Here is an 18,445-nt window from a genome sequence, read left to right on the forward strand (position 1 = left end):
GAATGAATGAATGAATGAATGAATGAATGAATGAATGAATATTTGTCAATTGTGCCACTCTTGAAATTCCAGAACCAGGTCGTATGTACCTTTTGTGCGAGGTCTGTCATAACTTTGAACAGGTACATACGACCTGGTTTTGGAATTTCAAGGTTTTATGATGGTCTTATTGATGGTCATTAAGCAAGGACTATCTGCATGTTGCAACCAGAATAAGATAAGTGTGAGAACAAGCAAATAATATATTTTAACTAATTTTTGAAGTATGTTTTAAGTTCCAGAGCAATCAAATAGTTGTCCTCTTTTCTTTGCCTATCCAATATGTTTCCATGAAGATATTGTTCAACTGGAATTGCCCAATACATACCGTGTTTCCCCAAAAATAAGACCCTGTCTTATGTTTTTTTTCCACCAAAAAAGTCACCAGGTTTTATTTTGGGGGGACATCATCCACTGACTAGCCTCACTTGTGCGTGTCGCCCCCACCCTCCTTTTCACTGTTAGAGGCCTTCAGGAATTTCTTCTTCTGTGGCCAGATCGATCCAGAGCTTTGTTATCAGCTGCAGAGGCCTTCTGGAAAGACTTGCCAGATTTGCCAGCTGCAGAAAAAAATGGGCCAGTAAGGCAGGTGTTGGGGTGTGCGAGACCTGATTACAACTGTCCCAAGTGTAAGTAGTTAGGGCAGCTCCACCCTTCAATCCCCACCCTAGCTTAATTTTTACCTGTGCACTCTGGATTGGGCAGGATCTTAATTAGGGCTTATTTTGGGGTCGGGCACATGTGTAAAAATCAAGGTAGGACTTACTTTCAGGGAAGGTCATATTTTGGGGGAAACAGGGTACTACTTGTATTTTCATTTTTTTTAAACCACCTCCTCTGTCTTACCACAATGTGGTTCTTTCTAGCTGCAGCTATGGAACACCCTTTGAATAAATATGACTGGTCAGAAGACAAAAATTCCACCTGTTAATGCAATGTTTATTTTTACGCTCCACCTGTTAATCGTAGCGCTAAAACAGTTCTTAGAATGAGCAGTGAAGAGGTCCAGGCTTTCTGAAAATTTAGATCATTTGCATGAGTTAGAATTCACACTCACTTTCTCCCTGCTATTGTTTAGTTTTGTTTGAAAGGCAAAATGCTCTTAGCTTCAAAGGCGTGTTTTTGACATGACTGGAATCATATGGTTTAAGTTTGGGTATTACTGTGCTACAGTTGTTTTATTGTTAGTTACTCTCATTTATTCATGTCTAATTTTGAAGAGGTCCAGGCTTTCTGAAAATTTAGATCATTTGCATTAGTTAGAATTCACACTCACTTTCTCCCTGCTATTGCGTAGTTTCTTTTGAAAGGCAAAATGCTCTTAGCTTCAAAGGCGTGTTTTTGACACGACTGGAATCATATGGTTTAAGTTTGGGTATTACTGTGCTACAGTTGTTTTATTGTTAGTTACTCTCATTTATTCATGTCTAATTTTGAAGAGGTCCAGGCTTTCTGAAAATTTAGATCATTTGCATTAGTTAGAATTCACACTCACTTTCTCCCTGCTATTGCGTAGTTTCTTTTGAAAGGCAAAATGCTCTTAGCTTCAAAGGCGTGTTTTTGACACGACTGGAATCATATGGTTTAAGTTTGGGTATTACTGTGCTACAGTTGTTTTATTGTTAGTTACTCTCATTTATTCATGTCTAATTTTGTGTTAGCTGCTTAGACAAGCAAATTGCATGATCGGAAGCTATACACTGTAAATCAAAGAAATGGAATGAATACATTTCAGATTGTATACAAGTGGAACCAGATATTTAACCAAAACTGACAACAGGTATTTTTTTTTCCAATTAATGGCCATATTAACCGGGGATGAAGAATCCGTTCCTGATCGGCCCACCTCTAAAACTCTTAAATGCACCCCACAAATGCTCCCCACAAATGAACGCTATGTTACAAAAGATTCCTGAAACAAGTGAACAGACACTCAATTAGCTTTCATTAAGTTTCATTTCAATATATGATTACCGTAGCGAGATTATTACATGCAAGGAGATGGAAAGACTCAACACTACTACTATGGAAATCGACAGATTTTGCTGAAATGGAAACGTTGACTTCTTTGTTAGAGAAAAGGCATTAACTACATTTATTAATGATTGGAAATCTCTTGTGGAAATTTTGTGTAAAAATTAAAAACATGAACTTGTGATTTATGGTTTCTATGATTATACATAGGAGAATTCATAGAAAGAAGAGAGCTATGATCAGGGGTGTGCTATCAGTTCACCCCGATTCGGGCAAACCCTTAGCTAACCTGTAGCTAATTCACCAGTTCGGTGAACCGGTAAATCCCACCTCTGGCTGATCCCACTGACCCCGCCCTGCCCCTCCCTGGACTCCCCACGCGGCCAATTTTGGATGCCAGGTAAGTACAGGGCCCGCACAGAGGCTCAGGGAGGGTGAAAAACGGGCCTCCCGGAGGCCCTGGAAGGCCAGAAACAGGCCCGTTTCCAGCCTCCAGAGGGCCTCCGGAGCCCAGAGGTGGCCATTTTCACCTCCTAGAGGCGGCCATTTTCACCTCCCAGAGGCGGCCATTTTCACCTCCCAGAGGCTCCATGAAAGCCTCCAGAGCCCGGGGAGGATGAAAACGTGCCCCCCCCGCTATGGTGCAGGAGGCCAACTAGGCCACATCCACCATGGCCCCACCCAACCAGTAACCGGGAAGAGAACCGGTTGTTAAATTTTTGCAGCCCACCCCTGGTTATGATCTAATTTAAATTTTATTTGTACAGGTAGTCCTTGACCTACAACAGTTCACTTAGTGACTATTGGAAGCTACAACGGAACTGAGAAAAGTAACTTACGACCACCGCAGCATCCCCGTGGTCAACGAGATCAAAATTCAGGCGCCTAGCAACTGGCTCATATTTATGATGGCTGCAATGTCCCAGGATCATGTGATCCTCTTTTGCGACTTTCTGACAAGCAAAGTCAAATGAGAAGCCAGATTCACTTAAGAACTGCAGTGATTCACTTAACAACTGCGGCAAGGAAAGGTGGCAAAAATTCAATTCTAATAAGGAAGAACAATACAGTTCTTCCTTATTAGAGGAAGAATTTGTTGTCAACTTAGGACAACAATTGGGACCAGTGTTTCCATTGCTAACAAGTCAGCTGTTAAGTAAGTTGCACCCGACATTGTGACCTTTTCTTTGCCACAATTGTTAAGCAAATCACTGCAGTCATTAAGCGAATTGTGTTAAGTGAACCAGACTGACTTTGCTTGTTGGAAGATGGTTGGGAAGTTCGCAAAAGCCAACCACATGACCCCAGGATGTTGCAACCATCCTAAATGCATGTTGGTTGCCAAGTGCCCAAATTCGGATCACAGACTTTGTTGTAAGTCACTTTATTTCAGTGCTGTTGTAACTCTGAATGGTCACTAAATGAATCGTTTTAAGTAGTCAAGGACTACCTGTAGAATATAGCTGAAAAACAGTACAATGCATAGAAAGCCCAACTAAGGCCAAACAGAGACAAGTCACTAATCAAGAATACATATTAATTACTTGAACATTTAGGGACATTGTGAGAACATGGTTTAATGGCTAAATTTCTGCTTTCCTCTTCCAGGCAGAAGGAGCCAAGAAGAAATTTAAAACTCTGGCAACATATCACAGACTGATCCAATAAGAAGCAGAATTGAGATCTCCTGACTCGTACATTACAGCTCACTTGGCCACAGGAATTTTCCTTTACCAATTCTTCGAAAAGGGAAAACAAGCTCTCCGTCTGTAACTTTTCTCATGCATGAAGATTTAGAGCTTATTTTCACCCTTGCCTTCCTAAAGAATGGGAACCCAGCCCAGCTGAGTAATACTATAAGCAAACATACAAGTTGACTTCCGTCTCCTTCGCATGCTGCTTGAAGATAAAGTAAAGTTTTCCCCTGTCCAGTCATGACCAACTCTATGGGATGGTGCTCATCTCCATTTCCTAGCCAAGGGAGTCAGCGTTGTCCGAAGAAACTTCCATGGTCATGTGGCCAGCCTGACTATATGTCAAGGCGCACGGAATGCTGTTACCTTCCTACCAAAGTGGTACCTATTGATCTACTCGCATTTGCATGCTTTCGGACTGCTATCTGGACAGGAGCTGGGCCAAGAATGGGAGCTCACCCTGTCACATGGCACGGGTCTCAAATCCGAACTGTCAGTTGGACAGCTGTCAACCGCTGAGTCATCCTGCTTAAGGAAGGAACAATTATGCCCAATGTACAAAATGCTACCAGGCCTTATGCGACTTCCTGACCTTGGTCAGTGAGGCAGATGGATGGCTTTAAAATTAGACAGACAGACAGACAGAGAGACACAGACAGACAGACAGACAGACAGACAGACAGACAGATGATAGATTTTGGATGGATGGATGGATGGATGGATGGATGGAAGGAGGGAGGGAGGGAAGAAGGAAGGAAGGAGGAAGGAAGGAAGGAAGAAGGAAGGAAGGAAGGAAGGAAGGAAGGAAGGAAGGAAGGAAGGAAGGGAGGGAGGGAGGGAGGGAGGGGAGGGAGGGAGGGAGGAAGGAAGGAAGATGTTTAGGGAGTTATAGAGGAAGGGAGGGAAGTAGAAAGATAGATGGATGGATGGATGGATGGATGGATGGGTAGGTAGGTAGGTAGGTAGGTAGGTAGGTAGGTGGGTAGGTAGAATGACAGACAGACAGGTGATCCAAAATTGTTCTTCCTTTTCTTGGAGAATATAACAAGCAGCTTTTTTGCTGTGCTTCGGAGTCAGAAACTGGAACAAATTGGTGATGTCCCTATTTTTTGGCAAATGATTACCTCTGCCACCTAGTCGCAACTCCCTGGATTACCCTATTTGTAGCTGGATCCACAAGGAGGACAAAGATAAGCCCTAAAGATAAGCCCCGCAGATACAGACTGAGAGTTGTGCATCAACCCAGGTTATTGTCCTTTTCAGTTTACATGCTTAGATAAGCCAACTTGCAGAGTTTAAAACTGAAAAAGTAAAACGCACACACAAGCACACAAACGCATTTGCTATTTTAAAGGTTCCTGCCACAAAAGAAAACCTAGCAAAAACAGCAGAGGGTGTTCTCCTAGTGTAAACACAACCACAACGTTTCACTTTCTCAGACTGCATGGTGCCAGTGGCCTTGGTGGTAAGAGTCCAAAAGTGCCAGTTTATTTTTAACCTTTCCTTAAACCCCACCGGGGTATCCTGTATACTGTTATTACATCCACAAAACCGAGTATGAGTATTCCAGACCCACTGGCTGAATTTACAGGTTTTTCCCTCTGTTTTTATCAGCTCACTGAGCAGCCTGGGATATGTTGCCAGAGGTTTATCAGATCTTGTGCAAGGGCTAAAATGTAGTTAGCTATGTGGCTGTTAACTGGTCTCTCAGCCAAAAGGTCCTGAGAATGGAATGTAGACAAATGCCGTGGCCAAGCGAGGAAACTCTAAAACCACAATCCAAAAGAAAAACAACCAAGAAGAGATGTCATACACTTTGTCTAGAGACATAACTTTCCTAGAAACCAAATTCTCCATTAGAGGACCCCTAGAACAGGGGCCCCCAGCCTGTGAGCCATAGCCCACTACCAGGCCACAGCCTATTTGCAATTTTTTTAACAACCAGTTCTGTGGCCATGGCTTAATTGGTGGGCGTGGCTTGGTGATCATGTGACTGGCTGGGCGTGGCCAACTCAACATCACTCACTTCGAGGCACACATCTCCTCGCCTGGACTCTCGTGGCTGTGGGGATGCTGCAATAGTCATAAGTGTGAAAAATGGTCATAAGTCACTTTTTTCAGTGCCATTGTAACTTTGAATGGTCACTCCACACAAGCAAAGTACCAGCAAAGGAGGGGGGAAAAACTCAAGAGACGTTCCTGAGACAGGAAGTCTAGTCCTGCCAAGAATGTAATAAGGGTTAACGGAGAGGCAGTTTCTGTAAGCAACACCAGAATGTTTCCTTCCTGTCTTCCTTACAGGATTAGCCCAGTAATTTCTTCTAACAACCGGTTCTCTGAACTGCTTAGAATGTTAACAACCGGTTCTACCAAATAGGTGCGAACTGGTAGAATCCCACCCCTGCAAGTGAGCCATGTGAGAGCCTGGCTTGTATACACACATCTGTACATGCAAGCACTGCTCCACTCGCACAAGTGTTGCGGGACTCACAGCCAGAGGTGGTATTCAGCAGGTTCTAACCAGTTCTGGAGAACCGATAGCGAAAATTTTGAGTAGTTCAGACAACCAGCAAAAGCCACCTCTGACTGGCCCCGCCCCCATCTCTTCTCTGCCTCCCGAGTCCCAGTTGATCTTCTTTTGTTGCCCTGCACAGGAGAACGGAGCTGGAAAGCAGGTTAGTGGGGTGGGGAGGGAATGGAGATTTTGCAATATCCTTCCCCTGTCACACCCACCAAGCCTTGCCCACCAAGCCACACCCACAGAACCAGTAGTCAAAAAATTTTGAATCCGACCACCACATGAAAAAAAATATTTTTGAATCTCACCTTAGCATCGCAGGCACTCGTAGCCTAACTCAGAAAAGTATTGAAGACACTCGGCCCCACTTACGTGAGTGTCGTGGGCCTTCAGCCCCACTCACATGAGCGTTGCAGGCACTTGGAGCCTAACTCACGCCAGTGTCACAGTCAGCCTGTGCCACTCATGCGAGTGTTGCCGGAGCTTGGAGCCTAACTCGCACAAGTGTTGCAGGCAATCAGCCCCATTCGCATGAGTATAGTGGGCATTCAGAGCCCCACTTACACAAGCATTGCGGGCACTTGGCCCCACTCGTGCCAATGTGGTGAGTGCAATGTGTGGTCGCAGGTGCTCTCGGCCCAGCTCACTCGTGCGTTTGCATGTGCACGTGCTACTACCCTTCCCACAAAACCATCCCCTCTTCCCCCCCACCCCCACAGCAGCCAACCTGGAAAATACTCTGTTCTAGAATACGGAACCCCAAATCCCAGTTGGTGGACCCACCTGCAGCATGCCAGAAACTGGGCCGCGCAAACAAGTGAAGCCCCATCCATGGGATGCAGACCACACACAAAACCACGCTCCCTCCAGTCTGCGGAAGAGCATCTCTCCATGGAACCGGTCCCTGGTGCCCAAAAGATGGAGGGTTGCTGCTCTAGAACAGGGATTCTCAAATCTTGGCAACTTGAAGACGCATAGACTTCAACTCTCAGAATTCTCCAGCCAACAATGTTGATTGGGGAATTCTGGGAGTGGGAAGTTCATGCGTCTTCAAGTTGCCAATATCAGACACTCCTGATCTAGAATGTCTAGATCTAGAATGAAAAGAAGCCCAGATGCTTTCAGAAACAGTTCTCAAACTTTATTTGAGAAACTTTTTTTTTGTTCCCCATGTTATCCGTCTAGTAATCTTGCAAGATTCGTTTTTCTTGCTATGTACATGTCTACATCCGAACTAGACTGTGTTGTTTCTCTGTGTCATATAATATATGTGGGTATATGCATAATTTTGTATGCATGTATTTATTTATTTTGTCATATTTATGTACTATATATATATTGGAAGTGCAATATACATGCAACAAAATTTCATTTTATGGTGTGCCAATTAGTGTACTTTCAAAGTGACAATAAAGTTATTCTAAGTGAATGTCAGGGAATTGCGCAGCCAGTGACTGTAAGAAATGGGAGACACTGAAAGGAACTTGTAGTTTTATATAAATATAATTGCAGTAAATAAGGTGGTCGAGCACTTCACTGCATTGTGAGGTAAAGCATCAGGTAAGCCACAGAATAGCATACAGAAGAAAAAGGCGGGGAAAAAGGGAAACTCCAGTGATGGAGCACCCACAACCTCGGCAGGCAAGTTGTTCCACTAATTAATTAATTAATTAATTAATTAATGTCTTGCAACAGGTGAACTATCCAAATCTCTCCATGAAAGCAGGGGTGGAATTCTACCGGTTCACACCTATTCGCTAGAACCGGTTGTTAACATTCTAAGCAGTTCAGAAAATCAGTTGTTAGAAGAAATTACTGGCCTAATCCTGTAAGGAAGGCAGGAAGGAAACATTCTGGTGTTGCTTACAGAAACGGCCTCTCCGTTAACCCTTATTACATTCTTGGCAGGACTAGACTTCCTGTCTCAGGAACTTCTCTGGAGTTTTTGTCCCTTCCTTTGCTGATACTTTGCTCGTGTGGAGTGACCATTCAAAGTTACAATGGCACTGAAAAAAGTGACTTATGACCATTTTTCACACTTACGATTGTTGCAGCATCCCCACAGTCATGAGAAGCCAGGTGAGGAGATGCGTGCCTCGATGTGAGTGATATTGAGTTGGCCACGCCCAGCCAATAACATGACCACCAAGCCTCGCCCATCAACTAAGCCATGCCCACAGAACCGGTAGTTAAAAAATTTGAATCCCACCCCTGCATGCATGGTCTTCCCCAGGGAAGGCATAATGATTCAAAAGGAAAATATTTGCCTTGTTCTCCTAAAAGCTCTAACTATTCAAAAGCCTGGAACAAAGCCCAAACCCTCTTCATAAACAGTGATTAATTCAGCAACTCTGAACAAAGGTAACAGTTGAGCAATCTCTACCCATTCATGTCTTCGATTCAAGCCAATCTGTACAAGTGTGCAATTATTTGAGGCCCTTACCTGATCCTCTCCGCTTCGGCCTTCTTTAAGTCTGCATCCCGCTGCAACACTCTCAGAATTGCCTCCTGCTCTTCATCTGTAAGGAAGCTCAAATCGATCATCTTGTTGGCTTACAGCCAAGTAGGAAAAGAAGTCCAAAAATCTTCACTGGCAAGGCCAGCACTAGTAGGTCTACCAAGCCACAGCAAACACGGCTTTTTTTAAAAAAAGGAAAAAAAATCTAAATTCTGTTGCAGGGTTTGAGCAAGGTATACATCAATAGCCAAGAGTCTCTTAAGTGGAGTTCGCCTTCCTGGATGATGCTCATCATACAGCTGTTACGGGGAGGTGTTTATACCAAGAAGGTCTTCATCTACAGGAGGAGAAGAAGAGAAATATTCAATTCGAATAGAAGAAAAGATGGGAGGAAGGAGGTCAAATTGATAGGGTGAGATTCTATTATCACAACAGAACCAACTGGAGATTCTGAGTCCTCCAGGTCAGGGGTCACCAAACTTTTGGACCTCAAGGACCACCAAATTCATAATTTTAAATCCCGCGGACCAATAATATGAATTTTGACTGACGGTGGCTACAGGAAAAAAGTCTGCAGGAAAATTCCCCACCCCGTTTTCCTACCAATTGATCATTCTTTATTTGGGTTCACAGGATACCGTCTCCAGCTCCGTTCTCAGGGTGGGGAGAGAGAGAGACAGAGAGACAGAGAGAGAGAGAGAGAGAGAGAGAGAGAGAGAGAGAGAGAGACTTTTGGTTTCATGCAAGGAAAGCAGCAGAAGCAGCAGAAGTCTTTCTCTCTCTCCCCCAAGCTCTTCCAGAAATGAGTCTTTGCCAGCACAGCCTCTTGGAGCAGGATACCATGCAGGGTCCCAAAGACTCATTTCTGGCAGAGTTTGGGGGAGAGAAAGAAAGACTTTTGCTGCTTTCCTTGCATGCAGCCAAAAGCAGAAGAAGAAAGAAGCGGAAAAAAGCAGCCCGGTAACCAGCGAGGCACGTGGGGCGAGTGGGGCAAGTCCCCCCCCCCGCTGCCCTTTCCCTCCTCCTCTCACTACCTCGTGTTGTTTGCAATGTAAGTGATGCAAGCCTTGTGTTCCTGCAGGCCATGTGGGTGGTGCAGCCTTGTATTCCCGTGCAGCCTGGATTAATTGCTTTGGGGGGTGCTTTGGCGGTGACATTTCTCTGCAGACCACCAAAATTTTCTTGCAGACCACCAGTGGTCCCTGGCCCACTGGTTGGCAACCACTGCTCTAGGTCATGGTTGTGCTTTTTTCAAGAGGCAACTGGTCTGTCTGGTTTTTCTCTGAAGATGTTTCGCTTCTCATCCAAGAAGTTTCTGGATGAGAAGTGAAATGTCTTCCAAGAAAAACCAGGAAGTCCACTTGCCTCTTGAAAAAAAGCACCTTTGGGGAACAAACTGTGCAGAACAAAGTTTAGTACAATCAGTAATCAGTAGAAAAAAAGAGAGAAAAAAAATCCAGCAAAATATACATCTACATATGGGAAACTGAATACAAGTAGTCCTTGGCATACAACAGTTCGTTTAGTGACTGTCCAAAGTTACAACGTCACTGAAAAATGTGGCTTATACCGTTTTTTTCAGTTACAACCTTTGCAGCATCCCACAATCATGTCATCAAAATTCAGATGCTTAGCCATTTGGTTCACATTTATGACCGTTGGCTGTGTTCCAAGGTCATGTGATTCCATCTTGCAACCTTCTCACAAGCAAAGTCAAGGGAGAAGGCAAGGTTCATTTAACAACCGGGTTAACTAACTTATCAACTGCAGTGATTCACTTAGCAACTGTGGCAAGAAGAGTCGTAAAATGGGGCAAAACTCACTTAACAAATGTCTCACTTAACCACAAAAAGTTTGGGCTCAATTGTGGTCATAAGCTGAGGACTACCTATATATAGGTGAGAGGTCCTTGGTACGTTTCATTACCATACTAGGTAACATCATCACTGCTAGCGTTAGCATTGAGGATGTTACCTAGTTTTGGTACTGAAAAGTCTGCAAGAAAACAACCAAGCTCAGAGATTCACCAAGGATTCCTCATTTCAACCCTGAGCTTATAGTCCCTTATAGTGGACTATAGAAGGAAAAGATCAGACCTCCAGCCCTTGCTTATCAATGGAGACCGAGTGGAGCAAGTGGCCAGTTTTAAGTTTCTGGGTGTTACCATAAAAGACGACCTGACTTGGAGGTGCTCACATTGCAGCCCTGGTCAAAAGGGCCCAGCAGGGATTATACTACCTGAGACTTCTCAGAAAACAACAACCGAATGAAAAACTGCTGGTGACCTTCTACCGCTGCACCACAGAGAGTATCTTAACTTCCTGCACCTCTGTATGGTTTGCCAATTGCACAGGGGCAGATAGGACAGCACTCCAGAGGGTTAATGTCATTGTCTAGAGGATCCCGCTGCCTTAAGAAAGTTCAAAACATTCTCAAAGATCCATCTCATCCTGGGCACCCTTTTTTTGATCTATTACCATCTGGCAGACGGTACAGAATATTAAAAACAAGCACAAATAGGCTGAAAAACAGCTTCTTTCCCAGGGCAGTCGCTCTGTTGAATTCTACTGTATAGTGCAGTGTTGGTGCAGTGTTGGGGGTTTCGGTTCTATGTGTGGAGAGTGAAGGATGTGTGTTTGTGTTTATTTTCATGGTCATGATGTGCACTGAAGATGGTGTTTGATTTCATTGTACGAGGTGCAATGACAATTAAGTAAACTAAACTAAGCAACAAATATTCTCCCTTATTGGAATATATAGGTAAATTCCAGATGGCATAAAATTATGAACGTAAAATCTGTAAAACTGTTGAGCTGATCTAGTTAATTAAACATATAAATTATCTATAAAACATTACCTGCTTTATTTGAAACTTTACAGCCTATGCATCTGTACATATTAAAATATCAGTAAGAAGAAATGAAATGGAGGAAGTAGTGTAGATTACCTGATGGTACACAATATTAAAGCAGGATGAATTGTAAATGTTTGCCTTGCTATGATTCATCCTATCTTTTTAGCCATGACGTGTTTACGCTTTTGTATGATTTTAGAGCAAAATCTCACCATTTGTGTCAAAAAAATATATTAATTAATTGATTGATTGATTGATTTGATTTGTCAATCGCTTACAAGATAATAGATATAAGTATAAACATGAGTAAGAATACAGGAAATAGGTACGAATAAATGGGGACAATAGGACAGGAAGGGTAGGCATGATGTGTCAAAATTGGGTGTGCCCTTCCCAGAATTGGGGAACGGAAAATTATTTCAAAGAAGAACATCGAAGCACCCACCCTCTCAGATCTCAGCTAGTATGTACATTTTCAATATGGGCATTAAGAAGAAAGTAATGTCACCTCAAAGTCGAAGAAAGTTACGATGAGAGTCAGCTCTTAGGAGACCACAGGCTACTTCATGACATCTGAAAAAAATAGATTTCCATCCATAAAATTTCCTCTGTAATATGCCCGTAACTCTGAATTGACGCAGGATTCTTTACTGTTTATGCTACCATCCCTTAATATGGTTCATCCTCTGGAAAAAAAACACCTTTTGGTTGCAACCATGAAGACCTACAATGTAGACTTGCATTCCATTTATTCTGGGTGGAATGAAAGAGTATTAGAAGCATGGTATCATTTATAAATAACACAACACAGAACTTTGTGTTGCGAGCTCCCCCTGTCATAAACCACATCCTTATGGACTTCCGCAATGCTAAGAGCATAGATAGCTCAGCTATTAGTATGTACACTTTTAGCACATCCATGTAAGGGAAGAACCATTTCACTGGTTGCTCTCAGAGTCAAGGAGAACCACACAGTTCAGGAAAAGGCAGAATGTGTCCCAAATTCCACTTTCCTTATGGTTAATAAGGATTTTTTTTATTGGTTAGTTAGTTGGTTGATTCTCTATTTCCTTCTACTTTTTAGTAGCTTTGATTATGTTTAGTAATTAGATTATGTGCCATCAAATCAGCATTCATGCCTAGCACCCTACAATTTTTGTTCACAGTAACCTAACCCCAATCTAGCTTTTTAGTGTTTCCCAAAGATATGAATAAGGATCTCCAAAGCACCTGAAAGCAGGACAAGAAGTAATGAATGGAAACTAATCAAGGAAAGATCCAACCTGTAAATAAGGAGGAATTTCCTAACAGAGAGAACAATTCTATTGCTAGAATAGAATAGAATAGAATAGAATAGAATAGAATAGAATTGGAAGGGACCTTGGAGGTCTTCTAGTTCAACCCCCTGCTTAGGCAGGAAACCCTGTACCATTTCAGACAAGTGGTTATCTAATCTTTTCTTAAAAACTTCCAGTGTTGGCTTCCTCCAGAAGTTGTGGATGCCCCATCACAGGAGGTTTTAAAAAGAGCTTGGATAGGGTCTTCTGCTTGAGCAGGGGGTTGGACTGGATGACCTCCAAGGTCCCTTCTGCTATTCTGTTACTATTATATAAACACTAAGGTCACTCTAGTCAACTCATTATTTTGTTACAGCAGAATTCAGCTCCAAATTGGTTTGGGTGTGCCCAATTAGAGTTCAAGTTACCCCCCTCTATGTTGGAATTTTAAATACATTAACTTCCACACAGCCTGCTAATTGGTGCTGAATATTTCTCTTCTCTGTAAATAATATTTTGTATTGGAAAGAATGGCAGGAAATAGGTTGGCTGTTGATCAAGTCACTGCAGATAAGGCATTAAGAGGCAGGAAACCATGAGATTCTGGTCAACTGACACCCTTAAGACAGACTAATGGCTGAAAAACTGTATAAGAAACCCTCCTTTGTTTATAAAGTATTAATATGTCAGTTAGAAGATCATTCTGGGGTCATTAACATCTATATATATAAAAGCGAAATACCACTCACACATCATCACAAAATCTCCAGAACCGTAAAGCCTACAAACTTGAAATTTGGCACGTATGTTCCTCTTGGCTTCTAAGTGCTCACTAAGAAAGGATTTTTCGAAATGACCATCAGAGCATTAGTAATTCGTACATTATTATTAACACGCTCTGATGCTAAGGAGTTCTACTCCCCCTCCCCACCTGAAAAGAAATCTCTTCCAAATGCAAAACACAAGCAGAGGAGATGAGTTTCAGTTTCAGTTTGACAGCACCAAGCAGCTTTAGTACAGAACAGTTAAGCTAAGCTACACCCAGGCTCCTTGCTGTCTCCTTGCTCACACAGCAAATACTGTTTCAGTTTCCAAACAGCCCTCAACTCTCTCACACACTGACAGGACACTAGCCAAATTAATACTGATGTATTATGATCTAAATTTTTACAGATTTATTTTAGGATCATTAAAAAAGGGAAACTTTTACTAACCTTCTTAGTTTTAGGGGTTTTAAAATTGTTTTTAAAACTTGACCAAGCCAACGTGGGCAACTTATTCAGCCTCAAAAATACATCGTGGTCTAGAACACATCTGTGTGCTTTACTGCCGTATAATTAGGGTTTTGAATATAAATCTGACAAACATAGAGAAAACTAAATTACAGTTGGTGAACATGTTGAATTTGGCCTACAATATTGGTCTGCAATATTTTTTTTCCTACTATTCTTTGATATTACAGTTCAAAATTTGGAACTTTTTGATTTACAGTCTTCTAAATTATGGCATAAAGAAAATAGCTCATATATAACCTTTCTTTTAAAAAAACCTTAATTAACTTTTAGATATTGGCAATCTCAGATTAAAACTTTCATGCATACTAAATCCATGTTTATTTATTTATATGTCACATTTGTAAGCCACCAACCCATGTATGAATCCTAGGACCTAGAACATATTTTTTAATTTATTTATAGCTGTTTGTACCATCTCGCAGTCAGACAATCACATTTTACACCAATTTTGTTGAAAATCAGCATTCACATCTGGTTTTTAGCAAAATTGCACCCATAAGTGGTTTAATTAACAGCCATGGCATTCCCTTAATAGCTATGGGGATTCACTTAACAATCTGCAAATAAGGGCCATATAAAATTGGGTGGGTCTTTTTATGACCCTCACAACATGACAAATTACAGGTTGTAAGTCAAGCTGCTGATACAGTTCTACCGAGGAATTATTGAGTCCGTCATTTGTACCCCTAATTGTCTAGTTTAGCACAACAGCCAAACAGGACAGACACAGACTTCAACGGATAGTTAGGACTGCCGAAAAAACAATTGCAACCAGCCTGCCTCCCATTGAGGACCTGTATACTGCACGATCCAGAAAGAAAGTTGTGAAAATAACTACAGACCCATCCCATCCTGGACATAAACTGTTTCAACTTCTCCCCCCAGGACACCGCTACAGGGCACTGCATGCCAAAATAACTAGACACAAGGACAGTTAAACAACTAATTCCCACAGCATGGTCTTATGCCTTAGGACAGTGGCTGCCAACAGGAACACAAGGCTCTCTCTCTCCCCCTCTCTCTCTCTCCCTCTCCCTCCCGCTCTCTCTCTCACGGTATCATGCGATCCCAAATAAATAATGATCGACTGGTAGGAAAATGGGGTGGGGAATTTTCCTACAGACTTTTGGGGGGGATTTTCCCAGGGTTTCTGCAGAGACCCTGGGAAAACGTCAGCAAGGCACCATCAGTCAAAATTCATATTAGTGGTCCGCGGGATTTAAAATTATGAGTTTGGTGGTCCCTGAGATCCAAAAGGTTGGCGACCTCTGCCCTAGGACATCAAACAATGTAATAGGGCTATATTAGTATTATCCTTCTCATCTTTCCTATTATCTATTCCTTTAGCATCTTATGACCACTACTTTGTTGTTTGTATCTGATGATTTATGTTGATTGCTTATATTTAGCATCCTATGACTATCACTGAGTATTGTATCTGATGATTTATGATGATTTTATGATTATGAACACAACTTATCACTTATTTTACTTGTATGTACACTGAGAGCTTATGCACCAGAGACAAATTCCTTGTGTGTCCAATCACACTTGGCCAATAAAGAATTCTGTTCTAGTCCACTCCAATCCATCCTACTCTACTCTACTCTACTCGACTCGACTCGACTCGACTCGACTCGACTCGACTCAATTCCATGGTTCATGCTGAATTTAGGAAGAGTTTCTTAAGAGCCTGTAACAGACTCCAATCCAGTTTATAGACTGGCTGGCAGGCAAACCTTGTAGTTCAAAAAACATACAGGTAATTCTTGACTTACAACCATTCATTTATTGCTTCAGTGCAACATCTCCTGGTCTCAGGTTCAAATGTACTCCTGAAAAATTCTCTTATGGACTCCACTGGGTGACGGGGGTGGCATGCTTTGATTTCCTCCAGCGACAAGGAAAAGCAATTTCTCTAGTTTTAGTGAGTTTGCAACTTACAATCTCTTGCCAGACGCTTCAGAAAGTCAAATGGTCATTATTTTAGAGGCATGCCTGAAGCTACTGCCAATTCTTTCCCATGTGCCAAACGGGGCATCTGAACTACACAGATAAAAGGACAGGAAATTCAGAGTACAAGAGAGATAAGTTATTCATAAAGTATTTTCTGTCTTTTACTGCAGTGTTGTTGATCAAGAAGCAATTCTAGCATGTTTCTACATAAACCAGCATTAAATTTCCGATTCTCTTCCCCCAGTTTCCTCCATTTCCCTATCTAAAAGCAAAGAAAGGCTGAACAATAAAGATAACAACACCAAGAGCCCAGGAAAAGTTTCATTTGATAAACTTTATCACAGGCAGCATTGGCTAAACTGTTAACCCAGGCTGATCTTTAATGAGATATTAGTCCAACTTATTTGTCACGCATGTGTTTAATAAATGGGATTAAGACTTAGTGCAAACAGCAAGTGTTGTTTTAAATACTACTGGTTCACCGTCTATATCTGCAAGACATCGCCAAGCCTCAAAAATGAGTCTCAGTTGTTTGTGTTGAGCACAAGTGGTCCTTGGCAATTTCCGTTGCAAAGCAAGGAAGCTGATTTTACAACTTTTTTTTGTCACGGTTGTTAAGGAAATCACTGTAATTGTTAAATGAATCAGGCAGTCGTTAAGCAAACCCAGATTTCCCTCTTGATTGTTTGATAGGAGACAGCTGGGAAGGTGGGGCAAATGATGATCACGTGATCCCCCAGGATGCTACATACGTCATAAATACATGCTGGTTGATTACGTGACCATGGGGATGCTCTTACGATGGTCATAAGTGCAAGGACCATAAGCCATTTTTTTCAGTGCTGTTGTAACTTCAAATGGTCACAAAATGAATGGATCAGCGGTGGGATTCAAAAAAAAAAATTACAACCAATTCTGTGGGCTTGGGGAAGGATACTGCAAAATCTTCATTCCCACTCCACTCCTGGGGGAAGGTTACTGCAAAATCTCCATTCCCTCCCCACCCCACTAACCTGCTTTCCAGCTCCGTTCTCCTGTGCAGGGTAACAAAAGAAGACCCAGCCAATCAGCTGGGACTCGGGAGGCAGAGAATAGATGGGGGTGGGGCCAGTCAGAGGTGGGATTTGCCAGTTCTTCTCACTACTCGAAATTTCCACTACCGGTTCTCCAGAACCTGTCAGAATCTGCTGAATACCACCTCTGGAATGGATGTAAATCAAGGACTACCTGTAGTAAGACTGAACCTGATGTTTAGAAAACAAAGTCCCTAAAAATGCCTTACCCCGCCTTTCTTATTAAGCAAGATAAGCTTAATAATTAAATGACTACAGCAGGGGTGAGCAACTATGAACTCTTTATGAACAGTGGACTTCAACTCCCAGAATTCCCGAGCCAGCCATGCTGCCAGGAATTCTGGGAGTTGAAGTCCACAGGTTGTAGAGGGGCCTTAATTACCCAATCCTGAAGTAACTGCCCCTTTTCAAGAAAAATGTCATAAAACAGGGTCACATGTCTATAGAATGAGAGCCAGTTATACCCAGGGCCTAAAACGCAATCACATGACTGGAGGGCTCTGACGGAATTTCAGAACAGGAAGGGAGGTCCATCGGAACTGTGAATGGTTGCTAAGCAACAGTCATTAAGTCAAGGACTACCTATACACAGGGTTGAGGTTTCAGTGTAGAGGTAGTCCATGACTTACAACAGTTCATTTAGCGACCGCTCAAAGTTACAACAGCACTGAAAAAGGTGACTTATGACTGTTTTTCAGAGTTATCATCTTTGCGGCATCCCCACAGCCATGCGATCTAAATTCAGATGCTTGGCAACTGGTTGATATTTATGACAGTTTCAATGTGTCAGTGATCCCCTTTTGCGACCTTCTGACAAGCAAATTCCATGGGTTATCCAACTTCATTTAACAACTGGGTTAGTAACTTATCAACTTCAGTGACTCACTTAACAACTGTGGCAAGAAAGGTCGTAAGATGTGACAAAACTCATTCAACAAATGTCTCACTGAACAAGAGAAATTTTGGGCTCAATTGTGGTCAGAAGTCAAGGACTACCTGCCCGGTAAAAAGCACACAGTTTCTATAAGAAGGTTCATTTCTCTCCCAGATTCAGATCTGACAAAGACACAGTAATCAAGAAGTCATTAAAATAAGCAAGAGTAATTCCTTTTGGAGGTTCAAGAGCCTTCCATATTTCAATCCCTCAAGCAAATTTTATTTAGCTGGCTAGGAAAAGAGAATAAAAGCATATGACTTTGTATGCGCTAATTTGATTACCTGGCAATTATACAAGTGGAAATTCCTCTTCCTATTAAGCATAAGACAATTCATGCCCCATAATTTCAGGAAGAAAAATTTGCAAGCCA

At 42.2% G+C, this 18,445-nt stretch overlaps 1 protein-coding gene across 24 annotated transcripts in view; it reads right to left on the reverse strand.

Annotated features, from left to right (window-relative positions):
* The window catches only part of SYTL2 (synaptotagmin like 2), an 80,368-nt gene that overhangs the window by 50,673 nt on the left and 11,250 nt on the right, over positions 1–18,445 (reverse strand). For all 24 annotated transcript variants that reach the window (XM_087966052.1, XM_087966045.1, XM_087966043.1 and 21 more), the window contains 2 exons: positions 12,046–12,110; positions 8,669–9,020 (listed from right to left, as the gene is read on the reverse strand). In XM_087966052.1, the coding sequence (XP_087822178.1) occupies positions 8,669–8,769 (101 nt within the window). In that variant the 5' untranslated portion in view covers positions 8,770–9,020; positions 12,046–12,110. The remainder of the gene's footprint in view (positions 1–8,668; positions 9,021–12,045; positions 12,111–18,445) is intronic.

Source organism: Notechis scutatus, chromosome 5 (assembly GCF_049901735.1).
Source record: "Notechis scutatus isolate UNSWTSFEM ecotype Mainland chromosome 5, rNotScu1.2, whole genome shotgun sequence".
Lineage (NCBI taxonomy): Eukaryota > Metazoa > Chordata > Lepidosauria > Squamata > Elapidae > Notechis > Notechis scutatus.